The sequence below is a fragment of the Schistocerca cancellata genome, chromosome 5, assembly GCF_023864275.1.
Source record: "Schistocerca cancellata isolate TAMUIC-IGC-003103 chromosome 5, iqSchCanc2.1, whole genome shotgun sequence".
Taxonomy (NCBI): Eukaryota; Metazoa; Arthropoda; class Insecta; order Orthoptera; family Acrididae; genus Schistocerca; species Schistocerca cancellata.
In genome coordinates, this window is record NC_064630.1 from 731,955,495 (window position 1) to 731,976,304 (window position 20,810).

Sequence of the window (20,810 nt, forward strand, 5' to 3'; positions counted from 1 at the left end):
CCCTGCAAAAGAATGGCCCTGACTAACAATAATCTATATCTTTCATGAATCACTTACCTCACAAAAATCTTCGTTACTCGAACTACTGCAATACAACAAGCGCCACTACTACCAGATAAGTAAAAGATTCTAACTACTGAAGGCACTAACTACTGATAGGCATACTAAGCAAATGAAAGATTTTGAAAGAGAACAAACAATGTATTTACCTTAATAGTGTTCAAAAGTCATTATATATATGTATCCGTTCATGATATCCAATAATACAAATTTACTCTCTCTGATGGACACACGTCCAGAACATCCGCTCTCAAAACTCCGCCATCTCTCTCCCCACATCCACCACTGCTGGCGACTCACCTCCAACTGCGCAACGCTACGCGCTGTTAACAGCCGACTGCCCAACACTACAATAGCAAATTTCAACAATGCCACCCAGTCACAGACTGCACACAGCACAGCCAGTGATTTTCATACAGAGAGCTACGTGGCGTTACCAATAAAAAAAACCTAAACAGCCTACTTACAACGTTGCGCATCATGCAGCCTATTGCGCACAGTTTGAGTCGTAACACGACATCCTGTGGCTCCACAAAACGTATTATTCAACATGGTGGCGTTGCTGTCAGGGTTCCTCCGAACCATAATCCGTAGGTAGCGGTCATCCACTGCAGTAGTAGCCCTTGGGCGGCCTGAGCGAGGCATGTCATCGACAGTTCCTGTCTCTCTGTATCTCCATCATGTCCGAACAACATCGCTTTGGTTCACTCCGAGACGCCTGGACACTTCCCTTGTTCTATATCTACATCTACATCTACATTCATACTCCGCAAGCCACCTGACGGTGTGTGGCGGAGGGTACCTTCAGTACCTCTATCGGTTCTCCCTTCTATTCCAGTCTCGTATTGTTCGTGGAAAGAAGGATTGTCGGTATGCCTCTGTGTGGGCTCTAATCTCTCTGATTTTACCCTCATGGTCTCTTCGCGAGATATACGTAGGAGGGAGCAATATACTGCTTGACTCTTCGGTGAAGGTATGTTCTCGAAACTTTGACAAAAGCCCGTACCGAGCTACTGAGCGTCTCTCCTGCAGAGTCTTCCACTGGAGTTTATCTATCATCTCCGTAACGCTTTCGCGATTACTAAATGATCCTGTAACGAAGCGCGCTGCTCTCCGTTGGATCTTCTCTATGTCTTGTATCAACCCTATCTGGTACGGATCCCACACTGCTGAGCAGTATTCAAGCAGTGGGCGAACAAGCGTACTGTAACCTACTTCCTTTGTTTTCGGATTGCATTTCCTTAGGATTCTTCCAATGAATCTCAGTCTGGCATCTGCTTTACCGACGATCAACATTATATGATCATTCCATTTTAAATCACTCCTAATGCGTACTCCCAGATAATTTATGGTATTAACTGCTTCCAGTTGCTGACCTGCTATTTTGTAGCTAAATGATAAAGGATCTATCTTTCTGTGTATTCGCAGCACATTACACTTGACTACATTGAGATTCAGTTGCCATTCCCTGCACCATGCGTCAATTCGCTGCAGATCCTCCTGCATTTCAGTACAATTTTCCATTGTTACAACCTCTCGATACACCACAGCATCATCTGCAAAAAGCCTCAGTGAACTTCCGATGTCATCCACCAGGTCAATTATGTATATTGTGAATAGCAACGGTCCTATGACACTCCCCTGCGGCACACCTGAAATCTCTCTTACTTCGGAAGACTTCTCTCCATTGAGAATAACATGCTACGTCCTGTTATCTAGACCTTCATGACAGTCCCCTGCGGCACACCTGAAATCACTCTTACTTCGGAAGACTTCTCTCCATTGAGAATCACATCCTGCGTCCTGTTATCTGAGACCTTCATGGCAAAAAGTAACAATGCGGACGCGATCGAACCGCGGCATTGACCGTCTAGGCAATGTTGAACTACAGACAACACGAGCCGTGTACCTCCTTCCTGGTGTAATGACTGGAACTGATGGGCTGTCAGACCCCTCCGTCTAATAGGAGCTGCTCATACATCGTTGTTTACGTCCTTGGGCGGGTTTAGTGACACCTCTGAACAGTCAAAGGAACTGTGTCTGTGATACAATATCCACAGTCAACGTCTATCTTCAGGTGTTCTGGGAACCGGGGTGATGCAAATCTTCTTTTGATGTGTGTATGATAAAGACGTATCGCCCAGACTAGATGACAGGAACCAGGGTCCCAGCCTCTGTACAGCACATCCGGAGAATACTGTTCACCGTTATAAGCCTCTCGCATCTCTATTGTGTGTACAGAACAACAGAAAAGAGTCTGTATGTCTCCCTGAGACCCTTATCTTACCTCATTCTCACTAACCGTAGGCAGAATGTTCCACGGAGGCAGTGAAACTTGAAGCCTGATCGTTTCATTTGGCTTCGGAGGCATCGAAATGAAAGATATAAATAAGTTCGGCCTGACACCGTCTTCCCTACTATCAGACTAGAAGTACCTCACCTGATGATCTGCTACTCTCTGGATCGTGATGGCGTCGGATTCTTCTTCACGAACTGCGAGGACATCGATTGCTGCTTGAATTTAACTGGTCAATAAAGAGAACTGTAGGAGACTGCAGAGTAGTGTCAGACAGCTAATAGAAAAGTAGATATAGTCTCGGAAACATATTGAAATAGATGGTAACTAGCCAGTCCACTATTCCGGACTGCTTGCTGTGGACCAGGCTACAAAGACTTGGAACGACACAAAATACGTATAAAGTTAACGATAAGCATTCCAGCCACTAGAGACAGTTTGCTGCAGAGTAAGAAAGATGAACTCCAGGATTCGAATCACAAGTTTAAATTTCTCATGTTAAACTTCTAAACTCGTGTTTATGTCTGGTTGGTATCTGAGAAATGCATAAAACTTACTTTGATATCAGAATACGCAAATCTCAGTGCAGGGAAACAGAATACACGAAAATTTAATTTTGAACGGCAGTCGCAGATGTGGTCGGCCGGCACGGAGGCGGGAGATCGGACGGGTTTGCGCGACCTTGTTGCGATGATGACAGACGCCACGCCCAACGACTCACCGTGCTTTTGTTCACTGGCAGGTCTCCTGTAACGTTGTGCCAGAGCTTCTGACTATCTGTGATACTCCGGTTTTCCGCCATATGAAGCTCAATGACAGCTGTCTGCTTGGAATGCTTCTCAGTTACAAGCGGCATTTTGAGGGCTACATGTAGCGCCGCCGAAGCAGGAATATTCCACGATATTCCACAACAAATTCCGCATTTTATCAACCGAAATTGGCCGAGAAAAAGCGTGTTGCATTACTTACTGAACTCATCTCGTAATAAAAGAAAATTGAAGTACAATACTGGCCATTAAAATTGCTACACCACCGAGATGACGTGCTACAGACGCGAAATTTAACCGACAGGAAGAAGATGCTGTGATATGCAAATGAATACCTTTTCAGAGGATTGACAGAAGGTTGGCGGCAGTGGCGATACCTACAACGTGCTGACATGAGCGACGTTTCCAACCGATTTCTCATATACAAACAGCTGTTGACCAGCGTTGCCTGGTGAAACGTTGTTGTGATGCCTCCTGGAATGAGGAGCAATGCGTACCATCACGTTTCCGACTTTGATAAAGGTCGGATTGTAGCCTATCGCGATTGCGGTTTATCGTATCACGACATTGCTGCTCGCATTGGTCGAGATCCAATGACCGTTAGCAGAATATCGAATCGGTGGATTCAGGAGGGTAATACGGAATGCCGTGCTGGATCCCAACTGCTTCGTATCACTAGCAGTCGAGATGACAGGCATCTTATCCGCATGGCTGTAACGGATCGTGCAGCCACGTCTCGATCCCTGAGTCGACAGATGGGCACGTTTGCAAGACAACAACCATCTGCACGAACAGTTCGACGACGTTTGCAGCAGCATGGACTATCAGCTCGGAGATCATGGCTGCGGTTACCCTTGACGCTGCATCACAGACAGGAATGCCTGCGATAGTGTACTCAACGAAGAACCTGGGTGCACGAATGGCAAAACTTAATTTTTCGGTTGAACCCAGGTTCTGTTTACAGCATCGTGATGGTCGCATACGTGTTTGGCGACATCGTGGTGAACGCACGTTGGAAGCGTGTATTCGTCATCGCCATACTGGCGTATCACCCGGCGTGATGGTATGGGTTGCAATTGTTTACATGTCATTGTTTACATTTCAGATGTGTTACGACCCGCGGCTCTACCCTTTATTCGATCTCTGCGAAACCCTACATTTCAGCACGATAATGCACGACCGCATGTTGCAGGTCCTGTACGGGCCTTTCTGGATACAGAAAATGTTCGACTGCTACCCTGGCCAGCACATTCTCCAGATCTCTCACCAGTTGAAAACGTCTGGTCAATGGTGGCCGAGCAACGGGCTCTTCACAATACGCCAGTCACTACTCTTGATGAGCTGTGGTATCGTGTTGAAGTTGCATGGGCAGCTGTACCTGTACACGCTATCCAAGCTCTCTTTGACTCAGTGCCCAGGCGTATCAAGGCCGTTATTACGGCCAGAGGTGGTTGTTCTGGGTACTGATTTCTCATGATCTATGCACCCAAATTGCGTGAAAATGTAATCAAATGTCAGTTCTAGTATAATATACAGAGTGATTCAAAAAGAATACCACAACTTTAAAAATGTGTATTTAATGAAAGAAACATAATATAACCTTCTGTTGTACATCATTACAAAGAGTATTTAAAAAGGTTTTTTTTTCACTCAAAAACAAGTTCAGAGATGTTCAATATGGCCCCCTCCAGACACTCGAGCAATATCAACCCGATACTCCAACTCGTTCCACACTCTCTGTAGCATATCAGGCATAACAGTTTGGATAGCTGCTGTTATTTCTCGTTTCAAATCATCAATGGTGGCTGGGAGAGGTGGCCGAAACACCATATCCTTAACATACCCCCATAAGAAAAAATCGCAGGGGGTAAGATCAGGGCTTCTTGGAGGCCAGTGATGAAGTGCTCTGTCACGGGCTGCCTGGCGGCCGATCCACAAACACCCATTCTCTGTAAACTGTTTATACCAACGTTTAATACACCACCTATCAGAAGGTTTAACACCATACCTCGTTCGAAATGCAAGCTGAACAACAGTCGTCAATTCACTTCTGCCGTACTCAATAACACAAAAAGCTTTCTGTTGAGCGGTCGCCATCTTAGCATCAAATGAAACTTTATAGCTCCCTTAATTCGCCGACAGATAGTGCTTAGCTCTGCCTTTTGTCGTTGCAGAGTTTTAAATTCCTAAAGTTGTGGTATTCTTTTTGAATCACCCTGTATTTGTGCAATGAATACCCGTTTATCATCTGCATTTTTTCTTGGTGTAGCAATTTTAATGGCGAGTAGTGTACTTAGTTGTGCCTATCATTAGCAGAGGTATACATTATCTGTAGCTGTGATGCAGCGTTAACAAAACGACTATCATGACTATTAGTTTGCGCACATTACAATAAAAATACGTCGTATGACAATTTGTCCATGAAACACCACGTAACAAAGGTAAAACACCAAAATCTGAAAAATTTGTTTTCAGGAAGAGAGATACGAATATTCCTAATACGGGCAATGTGAACGAGTTACATTAACAAATACTTAACGGCCACGTCTGCGTTGTTCCGGGCGTACGCTTCCCAGGACTGAGAACCGGCCCAGCCTCTCCAGCGGAAGCCACCAGCCCGGCCGCGGCCGCCGTGTGAGTGGCAGTTTGGGGGCGCAGCTGCTGCGCCCGGCGCTGTCTGGACCAGCAGACACCTCGCCTCACCTCCCAGGAGGTCAGACCGCAGTCTGGGCACACGCGCGCCAGCCAATTCCCCCGCCGCCCGCTGTCCAGGACCGCACGGCAGGCGTTCCGGGCAGTTGGCAGTCCCTGAGAAACTGTTGCGCCCAACACAATCGACTGTCTGCCCCAGGCGGTTGTGTGTTTCGCGCGTGCAGTGCACTCTGTCAGAAGCATCTGTATTTCGTGGTAGCTTATCTGCCCCACCGCGGCTGACCATCGCTGGCGCTTATGGCTTCGACCTGAAGAGAGGTGTCATTCTTCCGATGTTTAGAGAGGCACAACAGAGCTATTCATGGCTTAATCGTGTCCAGATCCCTGAGGATTGAATTCAGGTCACGACTAGTAACTGAAACATGCTTATGTTGTAATCGGTATTTTCCGTTCATTAAACCTTTCTGCTCTTCGTATCCTAGAAACCGGCTCACGGTTGTCCTACGAGAGGCTACACGCCGAGTTGACTTTACCTCATACGCTCCTCCTCGCACTCTCAAAGATTTCCCGGTGTTTGGCACAGTAATTAGGGTCGTTCTCCAAGACTGACGTCCAGTTCGTCGACTTACGGATGGCTGTGGAAACTGTTCCTACAATATGTGAAAAATTATTGATTCCCTCTGCCTTGGCTGGCTGACGCTGTTTTGTCGCGTGGATCCTGAGTTGCCAGTATTTGTCATACAGCTAGGGTCAGCACAAACAAAAGCACTGCAGACTTTTTGTGGCGTGTGATTAATGTGTTAGTTATCTTTCATAAAAATCTTCTTCTCTGCTTGAATCTATGCTACAGAGATTGAATTTGGATTCTCGCACCTAACATTTTCTAGCTTTCTCGAAAGACCGTAATTTTGGTCGTAGTCCCCAACTTGGATCACCATTCTGTGTTATCATGCCGGCCGCTGTGGCCGACAGGTTCTAGGCGCTTCGGTCCGGAGCCGCACTGTTGCTGCGATCGCAGGTTCGAATCCTCCCTCGGCCGTGGGTGTGTGTGATGTCCTTAGGTTAGTTAGGTTTAATTAGTTCTAAGTAGGGAACCTCCCCAACGCACCCCCCTCAGATTTAGTTATAAGTTGGCACAGTGGATAGGCCTTGAAAAACTGAACACAGATCAATCGAGAAAACAGGAAGAAGTTGTGTGGAACTATGAAAAAATAAGCAAAATATACAAACTGAGTAGTCCATGCTCAAGATAGGTAACATCAAGGGTGCTCTAACCTCAGGAGCGCCGTGGTCCCGTGGTTAGTGTGAGCAGCTGCGGAAGGAGAGGTCCTTGTTTCAAGTCAGCCGGCACGGTAGCTCAAGGTGGTCGATCAGAGGGTTAGCTGCCCTTTGTAACAAAAAAACTGAGTTAACCGATCAACGACGAACTTAAACGGGTGGTTCAAATGGCTCTGAGCACTATGGGACTCAACATCTTAGGTCATAAGTCCCCTAGAACTTAGAACTACTTAAACCTAACTAACCTAAGGACATCACACACACCCATGCCCGAGGCAGGATTCGAACCTGCGACCGTAGCAGTCCCGCGGTTCCGGACTGCAGCGCCAGAACCGCTAGACCACCGCGGCGGGCACTTAAACGGGTGTCTTACGACGTCCGCCCCGAGCAGATACAACGAACGAAAGCGAACAAAACGAGACAAACTTTTTTGGGAGTGATTATCGCATCCACAAGGAAACCTAAATCGGGCAAGGTAGAAGAATCTTTTTACCCATTCGCTTAATGTACAAGTTAGGTGGGTCGACAACATATTCCTGTCATGTGACGCACGTGCCGTCACCATTGTCGTATAGAATATATCAGACGTGTTTTCCTGTGGAGAAATCGGTTGACCTCTGACCTTGCGATCAAATGTTTGCGGTTCCCATTGGAGAGGCACGTCCTTTCGTCTACTACTCGCAAGGTTTTGCGGTGCGGTCGCAAAACAAAGACACTAAACTTACTACAGTGATCAGAGACGTCAATGAACGAACGGACAGATCATAACTTAGCGAAATTAAAGAAAGTAAACTATTCACTCGAGGGAAGACTTGAACTAAGGACCTCTCGTTCCGTAGGTGCTCACGCTAGCCACGAGACCACGGCGCTCCTGAACTCACATTATCCTTGATGTTGCCTATCTTGCGCATGGACTACTCAGTTTGTATATTTTGCTTTTTTTTTTCATAGTTCTACACAACTTCTTCCTGTTTTCTCGACTGATCTGTGTTCAGTTTTTCAAGGCCTATCCACTGTGCCGACTTATAACTAAATGTGAGGGGGGAGCGATGGGGAGGTTCCCTTGTAAGTTCTAGGCTACTCAGAAGTTAAGCCGCATAGTGCTCAGAGCCATTTGAATCGTGTTACCACACAGCTCGAAGTGGATATAATGCAATTAGATAGCAGGGGAGAGACGAAGTGATATGGTGAATGATTTACGCAGAATGTATCTTACACTGATAAATAAAAATAGCTAGAAGAATTTTTGCTGGTAATGGACTTACCTGTATGAAACGTAGAATTATGGTTTCAGCAGTGTATACATACGCTATGTGATCAAAAGTATCCGGACACCTGGCTGAAAATGACTTACAAGATCGTGGCGCCCTCCATCGATAATGCTGGAATTCAATGTCGTGCTGGCCCACCCTTAGTCTTGATGACAGCTCCACTCTCGCAGGCATACGTTCAGTCAGGTGCTGGAAGGTTTCTTGGGGAATGGCAGCTCATTCTTCATGGAGTGCTTCACTGAGGAGAGGTATCGATGGTTGTTGAGACCTGGCACGAGGTCGGCGTTCCAAAACATTCCAAAGGTGTTGTATAGGATTCAGGTCAGAGCTCTGTGCAGGACAGTCCATTACAGGGATGTTATTGTCATGTAACCACTCCGCCACAGGCCGTGCATTATGAATAGGTTCTCGATCGCGTTGAAAGATGGAATCGCCATCACCGAATTGCTTTCAGCAGTGTGAAGCAAGAAGGTGCTTAAAATATCAATGTAGGCCTGTGCTGTACTAGTTTCACGCGAAACAACAAGGGGTGCAAGCCCCCTACACGAAAAACACCACCACACCATAACACCAGCTCCTCCAAATTTTACTTTTGGCACTATCCACGATGGCAGATGAAGGTTACCTAGCATTCGCCATACCCACAACCTGCCCTCGGATCGCCACATGGTGCACCGTGATTCGTCACTCCACACAACGCTTTTCCACTGTTCAATCGTCCAATGTTTGCGCTCCTTACACCAAGCGAGGCGTCGTCTGGCATTTACCGGTGTGATGACCAGCCGCCGGACCATGAAATCCAAGTTTTCTCATCTCCCACCTAACTGTCGTAGTACTTGCAGTGTATCCTGATGCAGTTTGGAATTTCTCTATGATGGTCTGGATAGATTTCTGCCTATTACACATTAAGACCCTCTTCAACTGTGGGCAGTCTCTGTCGGTCAACAGACGAGGTCGGCCTATACGCTTTTGTTCTGTACATGTCCATTCACGTTTGCACTTCACTATCACATCGGAAACAGTGGACCTAGGGATGTTTAGGAGTGTGGAAATCTCGCGTACAGATGTATGGCACAAGTGCCACGTTCGAAGTCCGTGAGTTCCGCGCAGGGCCCATTCTGCTCTCTCACGATGTACAGGGTTATTACAAATGATTGAAGCGATTTCACAGCTCTACAATAACTTTATTATTTGAGATATTTTCACAATGCTTTGCACACACATACAAAAACTCAAAAAGTTGTTTTAGGCATTCACAAACGTTCGATATGTGCACCTTTAGTGATTCGGCAGACATAGCCGATAATCAAGTTCCTCCCACACTCGGCGCAGCATGTCCCCATCAATGAGTTCGAAAGCATCGTTGATGCGAGCTCGCAGTTCTGGCACGTTTCTTGGTAGAGGAGGTCTAAACACTGAATCTTTCACATAACCCCACAGAAAGAAATCGCATGGGGTTAAGTCGGGAGAGCGTGGAGGCCATGACATGAATTGCTGATCATGATCTCCACCACGACCGATCCATCGGTTTCCCAATCTTCTGTTTAAGAAATGCCGAACATCATGATGGAAATGCGGTGGAGCACCATTCTGTTGAAAGATTAAGTCAGCGCTGTCGGTCTCCAGTTGTGGCATGAGCCAATTTTCCAGCATATCCAGATACGCGTGTCCTGTAACGCTTTTTTCGCAGAAGAAAAAGGGGTCGTAAACTTTAAACCGTGAGATTGCACACAACATGTTAACTTTTGGTGAATTGCGAATTTGCTGCACGAATGCGTGAGGATTCTCTACCGCCCAGATTCGCACATTGTGTCTGTTCACTTCACCATAAAAAAAAATGTTGCTTCATCACTGAAAACAAGTTTCGCACTGAACGCATCCTCTTCCATGAGCTGTTGCAACCGCGCCGAAAATTCAAAGCGTTTGACTTTGTCATCAGGTGTCAGGGCTTGTAGCAATTGTAAACGGTAAGGCTTCTGCTTTAGCCTTTTCCGTAAGATTTTCCAAACCGTCGGCTGTGGTACGTTTAGCTCCCTGCTTGCTTTATTCGTCGACTTCCGCGGGCTACGCGTGAAACTTGCCCGCACGCGTTCAACCGTTTCTTCGCTCACTGCAGGCCGACCCGTTGATTTCCCCTTACACAGGCATCCAGAAGCTTTAAACTGCGCATACCATCGCCGAATGGAGTTAGCAGTTGGTGGATCTTTGTTGAACTTCGTCCTGAAGTGTCGTTGCACTGTTATGACTGACAGATGTGAGTGCATTTCAAGCACGACATACGCTTTCTCGGCTCCTGTCGCCATTTTGTCTCACTGCGCTCTCGAGCGCTGTGGCGGCAGAAACCTGAAGTGCGGCTTCAGCCGAACAAAACTTTATGAGTTTTTCTGCGTATCTGTAGTGTGTCGTGACCATATGTCAATGAATGGAGCTACAGTGAATTTATGAAATCGCTTCAATCATTTGTAATAGCCCTGTATAATGACTACTGATACGGATTACCCGGCAGTAGATGGCAGGACAATGCACCTAATATGAAAAACGTACGTTTTGGGGGTGTTCGGATACTTTTGATCACATAGTGTACTTGATAATAAATTCCAAAAGTGTCGTGAAACTTTAACTGTTACCATTCAGCTGTTTCTCAGTCATTAATAGTACACACTTATAATAATGACTCACAGCGTGGTCAAATTGGTCAGGGGTACGTGACCATTGGTAGAAACGAATACGACCATTGAATGTGAGGTATGCTACTAACTGCCGAAAATTAACCAAACAGTGATAACAATTAACTAGTGAAGGCTTAACTGTCCAGAACAAGAGTGGATGTACCTTACGCGTTATGTTCTACCACCCTAATGTCAGTTTTATTCCCGTGACATTTCACAAATAATTTCGAGTTAGATGTATGGAATCATTAGAGGTATGCAGAAAAGAAAAGCGACTTGTGATGATGGAATGTAATTAAACATGGTTGAAGTTGCTTGCAAAGGAATATCTGAAGGAGTTGCAAATTTATTTGCAGAATGCCTGTAGAGGAAGACAATTCCCAAAAAACTGGAAGAATTCCGTGATTGTTCTGGAACAAAAGGAAGGTTACGGATCACCAATCAACTTCCTCTTCCTAGTGCACAAGATATTCAGTAAAATTTTTATCAAATGTATGATCTTCATCTATCCTCTGCAAGGCGCCTTACGGTGTGTGGCGGAGGGTACTTTGTGTACCATTGTCACTTCCCCCATTTTTCCGTTCCAGTCACGAATGGCTCGCGGGAAGAACAATTGCTGGTAAGGTTCTGTTTGGGCTCGAATCTCCCTAATTTTACTTTTATCACGAGGAGAACTCAGAGGAAGCAGTCACAAAAAAAAAAATGGTTCAAATGGCTATGAGCACTATGGGGCTTAACACCTGAGGTCATCAGTCCCCTGGAACTTAGAACTACTTAAACCTAACTAACGTAAGAACATCACACATCCATGCACGAGACAGGATTCGAACCTGCGACCGTAGGGTCGCGCGGTTCCAGACTGAAGCGCCTAGAACCACTCGGTCACACCGGCCGGCGAAGCAATACATTGTTTGATTCTTCTAAGAACGTGCGCTTTCAGAACGTAACAGTAGACCGTACCATGATGCAGAGGTCCCTCTCTTGCAGCGTCTGCCGCTTGAATTGGCTGAGCATCTCTGTGACGCTTTCTTGTTTAGTAAATGAACCTGTAACGAAACGCGCTGCTCTTTTTTGAATCTCTATCGACCCTATCTGCTGCGGATTCTAGACTGACGGACAGTATTCAGGTACTGGTCCAACTGTAGTTTTGTAAGCTTCCTGGGGATCCTTCCAAAGAATCTCAGCCTGCGATATGACTTCCCTGCGTTTCGTGTTACGTGGTCGTCTCACTTAAAATCGCTTCGTCCACAACTGCTTTCAGTGACGGTTCTGCAATAGTGTAATCATATAATAATGAATCTTCCTGCTTACTTAAGCAGAATTTCTTACATTTTTTTTATATTAGGGGACAGTTGGAAATTCTTCCATCAAGCGTCGATACTCTGCAGGTCTTTCTGCATTTTGGCTACAATTTTCTAGCGTTGAGATTTCTCTGTATACAATAGTATCATCCACGAAAAAGTTAGATTGAACTTCCGACGCTACCCACGAGGTCATTCACACGTTTTGTAAAAAATATTGCTCCTACAACACTGCCCGAAGTTACTTTTACATCTGTAGATTCCTCTACGTTGCGAACGATCTTCTGTTTGCTAGAAACTCGTGAATCCTGTCCAACAGATAATCTGACAGTCTTCACCCTCGTATATTGTTCATTACACTGCGGAGCGGAATTGTGTCGGAAGCGTTTTAGAAGTCAAGGAACATGCCATCCAGCTGTGTCTACTGCTTTCTAGGGCTCGTAGACGAACAGATCGAGGTGGGTTTCACAAGATCGTTGCTTTCGGAACCCACGTTGATTCCTATAGAGGAGATTTTCGTTGTGAAGGAATGCCATCATTGCGAGCATAAAACATGCTCCAAAATTCCGCATAGAAGAAATGTTGAATTTCAGTCAAATTAATGGATGACGAAGCTATAAAAGTGGCATTAACACAACTGACAACAAGAGCATCGAGAGCGAAATTACTAAACAGAGCAGTATTATGAATTATAACATTGTCTGTGGTGGATTTTGAGAACGATTGGGACTCAGTTTCATCAAAATGTGCAGTTACTGTCACTGAGAGCATTTTTTGCAATAGCTGTTTGTTTTGATACGGATAACCCGAGGATGGCCTCAAAACACCGGAATAAGTTGTTAACACTCTAATAAGAAGGTCAGTTCTGTAGTATTACGCGATTCATCGCTCAACGCATTGTGAAGCCATTTATCAGCAGTCCATGTTTCCCGGACACGTCACCACTCCAGATGTAACCATCTATGTAGTGGTGTCAACAGCAACCTACTCATGGCCGCCCAAACGGAGACCCATAATAAGGCCCCTTTCAAACTGTCCGCTGCTGATAACATTGCCTCCCACGAGTACGCGACCTCTCTATGTCTTTCACAGTGGTCATTGACCATCTGACACTGTTCACGTCCCTTATGTACCCAACCAGGCCTAGTAACTACAGTAAATACGAACAACGCTAGCGCCCTCTTGTGGCCGTTTTACTTGTCACAGAAAACTGCAAGTCTAATCATTTACGTATCCGTCAATGGTATGTACATGGACCAAGTTAACTGACGTCCGTCTCCTGGATGCATTTATATATATATATATATATATATATATATATATATATATATATATATATATATATATTTGCAGGCAGTATAAATTTCAAATCCAGTGATCAACACAACCGTTCCACTTTCCAGTACACGTGTCTTGTCGATATTGTCATTTTGTAGCCTCCTGGTAACTCATAATACATTTATGTACAAGACAGTGGGTGCCACTGTTCTGCAAATCCAGCTGATGAGCAGCCAATCCTTATCAGTTCTCCATAAAGCGATCTATCAAAATTTTTATCTCATGGGTAGTATTATCTGCATGGCATGAACGTCTGGACACGCCACTGGCATGTACCCAGGATGAGTCCCTTAATCGACACTAACAAAATATATATGGGACATTCAAATGAAACCCGGTCACTAGTGTATAGTAACGGTAACGATTTTATTAACTCAGAAATGTAGTCATACACAGCACACATACTCAAAAATAGTCGCCAAAACTGTTGGCACATTTATCCCATCGCGACACTAGCCGGTCGATTCCACCCTTCAAGAAGCTAGCTGCTGTCGGCGCCAGGCCTGGACCCAGTCACACACTTCGTCGTCCGTTGCGAATCGATGTCTGCGAAAAGCTTGTTTTAGAGGTCCAAACACATGAAGGTCACGCGGTGAAGTTCGGGACTGTACGGTGGATGTTCCAGCGTTTCCCACCGAAACTGCTGCAATGTCGTCTACATTACACTAGCCGTGTTTGGCCGGCATTACCATACAGGAGGATAACGCCATACGACAACATGCCTTGGCGTTTCGACTTGATGGCTCCTCTGAGGTTGTGTAAAGTGTCTTGATAACGCTGGGCATTGATGGTGGTTCCCCGTTCCAGAAACTCGACAAGCAGTGGGCCCCTGTTGTTCGGTACTGGACGGTAACTTGTCGGCGTGAAACGTCACTGGCGCTATGCAACATCAAACAGTGCTCACGCGTCAGTCTCTCTACCAATAGATAACGCCACCATACTCGCAGTTACGTGGTGCCACCTTACGTGTAAGGCAAAGGTAGACGCACTGACCAGGTTTCATTTGAATGAACCTCATAATTAATTGGCCCTCTTCCAGCTCTTAGTAACCGACTTTCACAACCAGATATAAAGCACTCAGTTTTTGCATTTTTATTATGAAACTAGCAGACCTGGCAATGCTTCCCAACTGCTAAATCTGTATGGTAAAATGATGTATCTTATAATCTCGTTCTCCCCCCTTGCTTTGTCCTCCACCAACCATGTCTCTCCGTCTCCTTCTCCCTCTCTCTCTGTCCATCTCTTCCATATCATTCTGTATGCCACATTTCCTCTGCTCCTTCTCCGTCCATGTCCTCATCCTCCCGCTCTCTCTGTCCATCACCTCCTCTCTCTCTCTTTCTCTCTCTCTCGGCCTCGCTGGGTAGCCGCGCGGTCTCCGGCGCCTTGCCACGGTTCGCGCGGCTCCCCCCGTCGGAAGTTTGCGTCCTCCCTCGGGCATGGGTTGGAGTTACTTTTGAATACATTGTGGGAGTGAACAGTGATCAAATTTGTTACCAATATTTACTATCAAAAACAGTCTTGATCACAAACTATTTATTGGAATAAATATTTGATAGTAAAAAATGGGTTTGTGTGTTGACTTTAGAGTAAGCTAGTTTTAGATTGAGTAGTGTGTAAGCCTAGGGACTGATGACCTCAGCAGTTTGGTCCCATAGGAACCTACCACCTCCACCACTATCTCTCTCTCTCTCTCTCTCTCTCTCTCTCTCTCTCTCTCTCTCTGTCTCTATCTGCCTGTCCATATTCTCCCCAGCCTCTTTGCCTACCTTCTCCTCTCCCTCCCCCTGACATTGATCTTTCTTTATTTCGATTGAAAATTCAGATTCCATAGCAATATTCTAATCATAGCTAATAAGCTAGAAATACAACTTTTCTATTTTCTGTGAATGCTGACTGGGGGAGGAAACAATATAATTTTTGTTTAAAAATGTATATAATGAGAAAGAATATGTGTAGGAGAAACAATTTTTCTAATAGTTTAAATACGCTACTATCGTTGTTAAGCCTGATTGCGAGAAAGAAAACAAAACCACACATATTCACAGCAGAACAAAGCACAGTATTCTCTATCTAGGAGTCGGTTTTAACAGAAAAACTGTAGATTGTTGTTTAAAAAACATATACATAGCCAATGCCCACATAAATCTCTATTACAGTCTCCTATAAAAATGTGAAATAAATTGGTCAAAAACGTTTCGAGATTTATGCTAACAATGTTTCCGTGCTATACAATATTGTCCATTCGAAAGTTCATTAGAGCAACGTGCGAAAATTTGAAGCAAATCGGCCATGAACTTTGTGAGAATTTTTGTAACAGCATTTCCGACGCTCCAGTAGATATCGAGAAAGGTGAGCGTATTCGAAGGCAAAGTTGTGACAAAATTTCAAATCAATTGGTGGAGAAGTTTCGGAGATTTGCGATTTGGAACAAACGAACAATTACATTTTGATTTTTATAGTCAAGAAGGAAACGTAAAATGTTGTATAGTATACCTGTATAGTATAGTAAAAATGGTTCAAATGGCTCTGAGCACTGTGGGATTTAACTGCTGAGGTCATCAGTCCCCTAGAACTTAGAACTACTTAAACCTAACTAACCTAAGGACATCACACACATCCATGCCCGAGGCAGGATTCGAACCTGCGACCGTAGCGGTCGCGCGGTTCCAGACTGGAGCGCCTAGAACCGCTCGGCCACCCCGGCCGGCCTATATAGTATAGTACACGATAATAAATAACATAAAACAGACAGCAAAATAGTATCACATCGTAATTAAAATATACTTATACCAGCGTTTTGCGTTGCTAATGATCCACAATGGAGCATATATGTTTTTGATCTTTTTTTTATGTTAACATTACCGCCAACTTACTGACTCTTGACGTCCTTGCACGTCCTGTATTTAAAATAAAAGGAAAACACTGTTAAACTGAGATTTTACTGCTGTGTTAGGTATAGATTCACTACACGTTAGTGATATATGAAAATTTGTGTCAGGCCGGGAGTCGAACCCGTATTTCCAGCTTATCGCGTGGCGTCGCATTAACGACATCTACCAGCGGGCGCTCCCCGGACCGACGCAGGTCACAGACTACTATATGTCTAAGTATTTCGTAGAGCTGTGGATTTTCAACAATGTCTATTATCCCAGACATGCAAGTAGCTAGGAAAGTACTCCATGCAGTTCTTTAAATAATTTGCTTGGAGTCAAAGAAGTAAACATTGCTGCAAGCGTCCTCACCTTTCCTCCTAGGGCATCCTGTACAGCAAACAACTGTGACCTGAATCTGTACCTTAGGGAAGTAATGATTTTCCTGCTCTCATGAAGTGAACATCACTGACAGCTTTCTAATTTGCGATTTTATACAGCCTATATAAAAAACTACTGACATAACATTGTACCTCACGGAATTCGGCTAATGATTTCCTCACTGTCATAAAAGTGAACATTATTTCCAGCTTCTTGATTTCTTTTCATTTTTCCTAGAGCATTTTGTGTAAAAAGAAAACTATGGACCTAAGATAGCTCGTCGTGGAACTCCATTAAGGGGCTCCGGAAAGGCTCAAAATCATGAAAAGTTCAATTTTTACTTTTTTGCGTTTTCTGAATCTGCAGACTATTACCTTTTAATAGATATATAATTTATTCAATTCCGAAGACTACAACTATTTTTAAATTTTTTTTGAAATGTGTTCTACATGGGCGTGACCCACTGTGGCGCTGTTAAACTGCTGTCAAATGGTGTTATTATTAACGTCCGTGTTCATCAGGTACATTTTAGTGATGTGAGATAAAGTATGTGTTGTGGCTAACCTATTTTCAGAGACTTAGCAGCACCTGAACTGTTGAAAAAGTGTATTCACGGAAAAACTCAAAACCCCAATGAAAGTGTAAATAGTGTTATATGGTCGAGAATCCCTAAGACTGTATTTGTTGGAACAGAAACACTTCACTTTGGTGTGTATGATGCTGTTGCGACTTTCAATGATGGCAACATTGTAAGGTGCAAGGTATTTAGAAATATGGGAATGAAGATAGGTTCTAACATGGTACGAGCGATGCTTGCTTTAGACAAGGAACGCCTTCGGGCTGCAGACAGGGCTGTAAAGAGTCTAGAAATACAAGCAAGAGTAAACAGGAGGAGGAACAAGAGGAAGCTGGAGGAGGAGTTTGCAGAGGATGAAGATAATCCATCCTATGGACCTGGAATGCACTAAAAAGTTAATCCAATCTTTGTCGCTCGATTCCCAAAACTTTTATTTTCTCATACTAATTACATGTTTTCTAAGGATCTTCCAAACATATTTGTTTCAAACTTTCAGTAAATGTTACACAGTACCTTCTGCATAATTTAACACAGCCTTTTTCCAAAAAACTGTATATTTTTGAATATATAAATAAAAAAGATTGCAAAAAATGTTGTGAATTTTCATTACAATTGAAAAAAAGTCATCTTTAATAACTGAACTAAAATTTTGTAAAATCCCTGTGTTGAGTTGTAGCCCATATTCCAATAAATAATCTGTAAAAAGTTCAACTTCCTACCTCAAATACTTTGTGAGGAAAGATGTAATGTATAAGCGTTATTTTAACATTGCAAGTATAGGGCGTTCCGGAGCCCCTTAATGTTTCTCCAGTCATAATCGCGATCAGTACTGCCATCTTCCCGTTTCCTGACCGTTTCTCCTAAGACGTTCTGTATAAGGAAGAACTACAGATCTAATATTGTACCCCACAGAACTCCATTAACGATGTTTTCCCTCGGTAATAATCGTCTGCCCTGTCAACATTTCCGCTGTTGCAGAAGATGGACGCCAACAAGGACGGCGTGGTGACGCTGGAGGAGTTCCTGGACTGCTGCTCGCGAGACGAGGACATCTCCCGCTCGATGGCGGTCTTCGATTCGGCCTTCTGATCGCCACCGCCGCCAGCGAGATTCGCAACCACCGCGGCTGCAGCACCTCATCCCGGACTCCGAAGAACCGGCTTTTTCTTTTGGCTCTGAGAGGCGCCTCTGTTCAGAAATATAGCAGCCCCATAGATTCGGAATGGAACGTAACGTTTTGAACGAGACGGGGATATATTTTCTTTGTCGTATTCTACAGGCACGATGGGAGCGACAGTCTCACTTGCACTAAACAGTTGTCGTAATTCGGACCTGCTGCTTACTTTTTACTGATTATCGCTCACTTTTATGTTGTTCCTACTTGGTGTACCAAATTACAGTATTCTTTTGTTTTGCAAAATTGCTCCTATGAACTCTAAGTTCATCCTGCTTTTGTGTAACTTGTAGGCACCAAACTGAACTCTCCTCAGATACATATTTAGATTATAAACGATAAAAATATGTCATTTCGCGACGCAGACATCCTCATATCAATACATTTGTCTAACTGTTCCACCAAATTTTTTATTTCGTCGCAAACAATTGTTTTCGCTTGTGGTCAGAGAAGAAGTGCACCCCAGCTCGTAATTTTCGCACGTAGCTTTGGTCCCATGAAACAGTTCTAGGAAGAAGTCTCTTTCAGTGTTACTTAGCGTCAGGATGGTTTCGAAGCCCCACACACCCAGTATACAACGTGCGGCATATGAAACCCCTGAACAAGGAACGATGTGCACCACATGATCTTCTCACAGTACTAGGACGGTCAGAGTGGTGGACAACGACAGCTGTTGTACTTTTGTAGTTAAACGGAACTGTCCGCTAGTACACCATTAGTCCGCAGTAATCGTCATACTTTCCAAACATTCTTTATGAATTCCTCGACACCTTATGACGTCACAAAAATCATTTAACAGCTTTATGTTCTACGGTGCACAAAGAATAGCGTCATGGGTTCATAATAAGCCGAGGGTGCCAACTGTCAGGAAATAAACCAATTTTTAAAGAATGTCTATTTCTCTCGCGGGAATTTGAAATGTTCGGAGAGTTCAAATGGGGTAATGATTTTGAATTTCCTGTTACTTTTTGCAGAGTGTTCGTCAAAGTACAGTGTTATGGTTATACAGTTTCATAGTAGAAAGACACCTCACAAACCAATCGCTCCTTTGGTGCTTGTATCAAATCACTAAATGGAGATTTGAATTCCTCTCTTCGTATCATACAAAGAGTCGGTCAGCACATGACATACATTATTTTTCGACCACTGACGTGTAAAAACTGCTGCGTATTTTCCTAAGTAGATTTGTTAAATTACTCGAGAGTCAAGTAGGAAGTAGCACTGCTCCGAGGAAGTAAATATATTTTTGTATTGCAGTACCACATATCGTAATCGGCATCCCAGAGGAGCGTAGCAGGCGTGCGGAAGCCAACAGATGAATAACTAAAATGACCCCACTAAATGCGAGTGAGTTTGCTACCCGACACATCTGATCGTCACCTGGGTCTTGGATTTGTCTGTTCAGATTTGTAGCACACCACCTGCTGCCGGTGAATTAGTGATAACTAGTTTAACACTACACTACTATTTTTCAGTTTGCAGATTAAGTTACGTACGCAAACTGCAGCTAGAGAGTTGCAATAAATTTCGAATTTTAACACCATGTAAAAACGTGGTTGCAGTAAATATGTCGCGAGAAACACCAAACAGCCACAATTAAGGTATAAATCATTTATTCAAAGAGCACCCATATTCCTACAGGTTCTACGGGATTTGTTTGTTGAGATCTCGTCATGTGCATTTTTATCATCGAAGCATCATTTTTAAGTGGCCACCAGGCAGAGCCAGTATAACACTAATTTATGTACATACTCGATATGTTTTTGATGTAGAATTTAATGAAGTACAGATAACAAGCACTTGTTGCTAATCACTTAACGACATAACACGTAATAAAGTGTCAAACTTCGTTTGTCTCTGTGGCCCCAAAGTAACGGAGCTCAATAGAAATCTGACTTAAATTTTTTTTTTCTAAGAGTTCAATTTAAAGATAAATATCTTCGCCAGTGTCTGCCGTCATGAGAGACAATGCAGCTTCAAGTATATCATAAAGATTATGGATAGACATTACAGTTTGTGATTTCTTTACGATTAAATTATAATGTACAAGGTTTTATTAATTTGCTAATTATTTGTAATGTTCATAGGTTATCGGAAAACCAGCGAGACAGTTTTTTCTTCTCAGACAGTTTCTGAAAGGGCGTTACTGATTTAAGTGATTTAAAAGAATAAA

The 20,810-nt window shown here is 44.0% G+C and overlaps 1 protein-coding gene across 1 annotated transcript in view; it reads left to right on the plus strand.

Annotated features, from left to right (window-relative positions):
• LOC126188784 (uncharacterized) overlaps window positions 1–19,201 on the plus strand; it is a 401,269-nt gene extending 382,068 nt beyond the window's left edge. Inside the window, exon 6 of the mRNA XM_049930397.1 lies at window positions 18,442–19,201. Within this exon, the coding sequence (XP_049786354.1) occupies window positions 18,442–18,552 (111 nt within the window). The 3' untranslated portion in view covers window positions 18,553–19,201. The remainder of the gene's footprint in view (window positions 1–18,441) is intronic.
• Window positions 19,202–20,810: the final 1,609 nt, after the last annotated feature.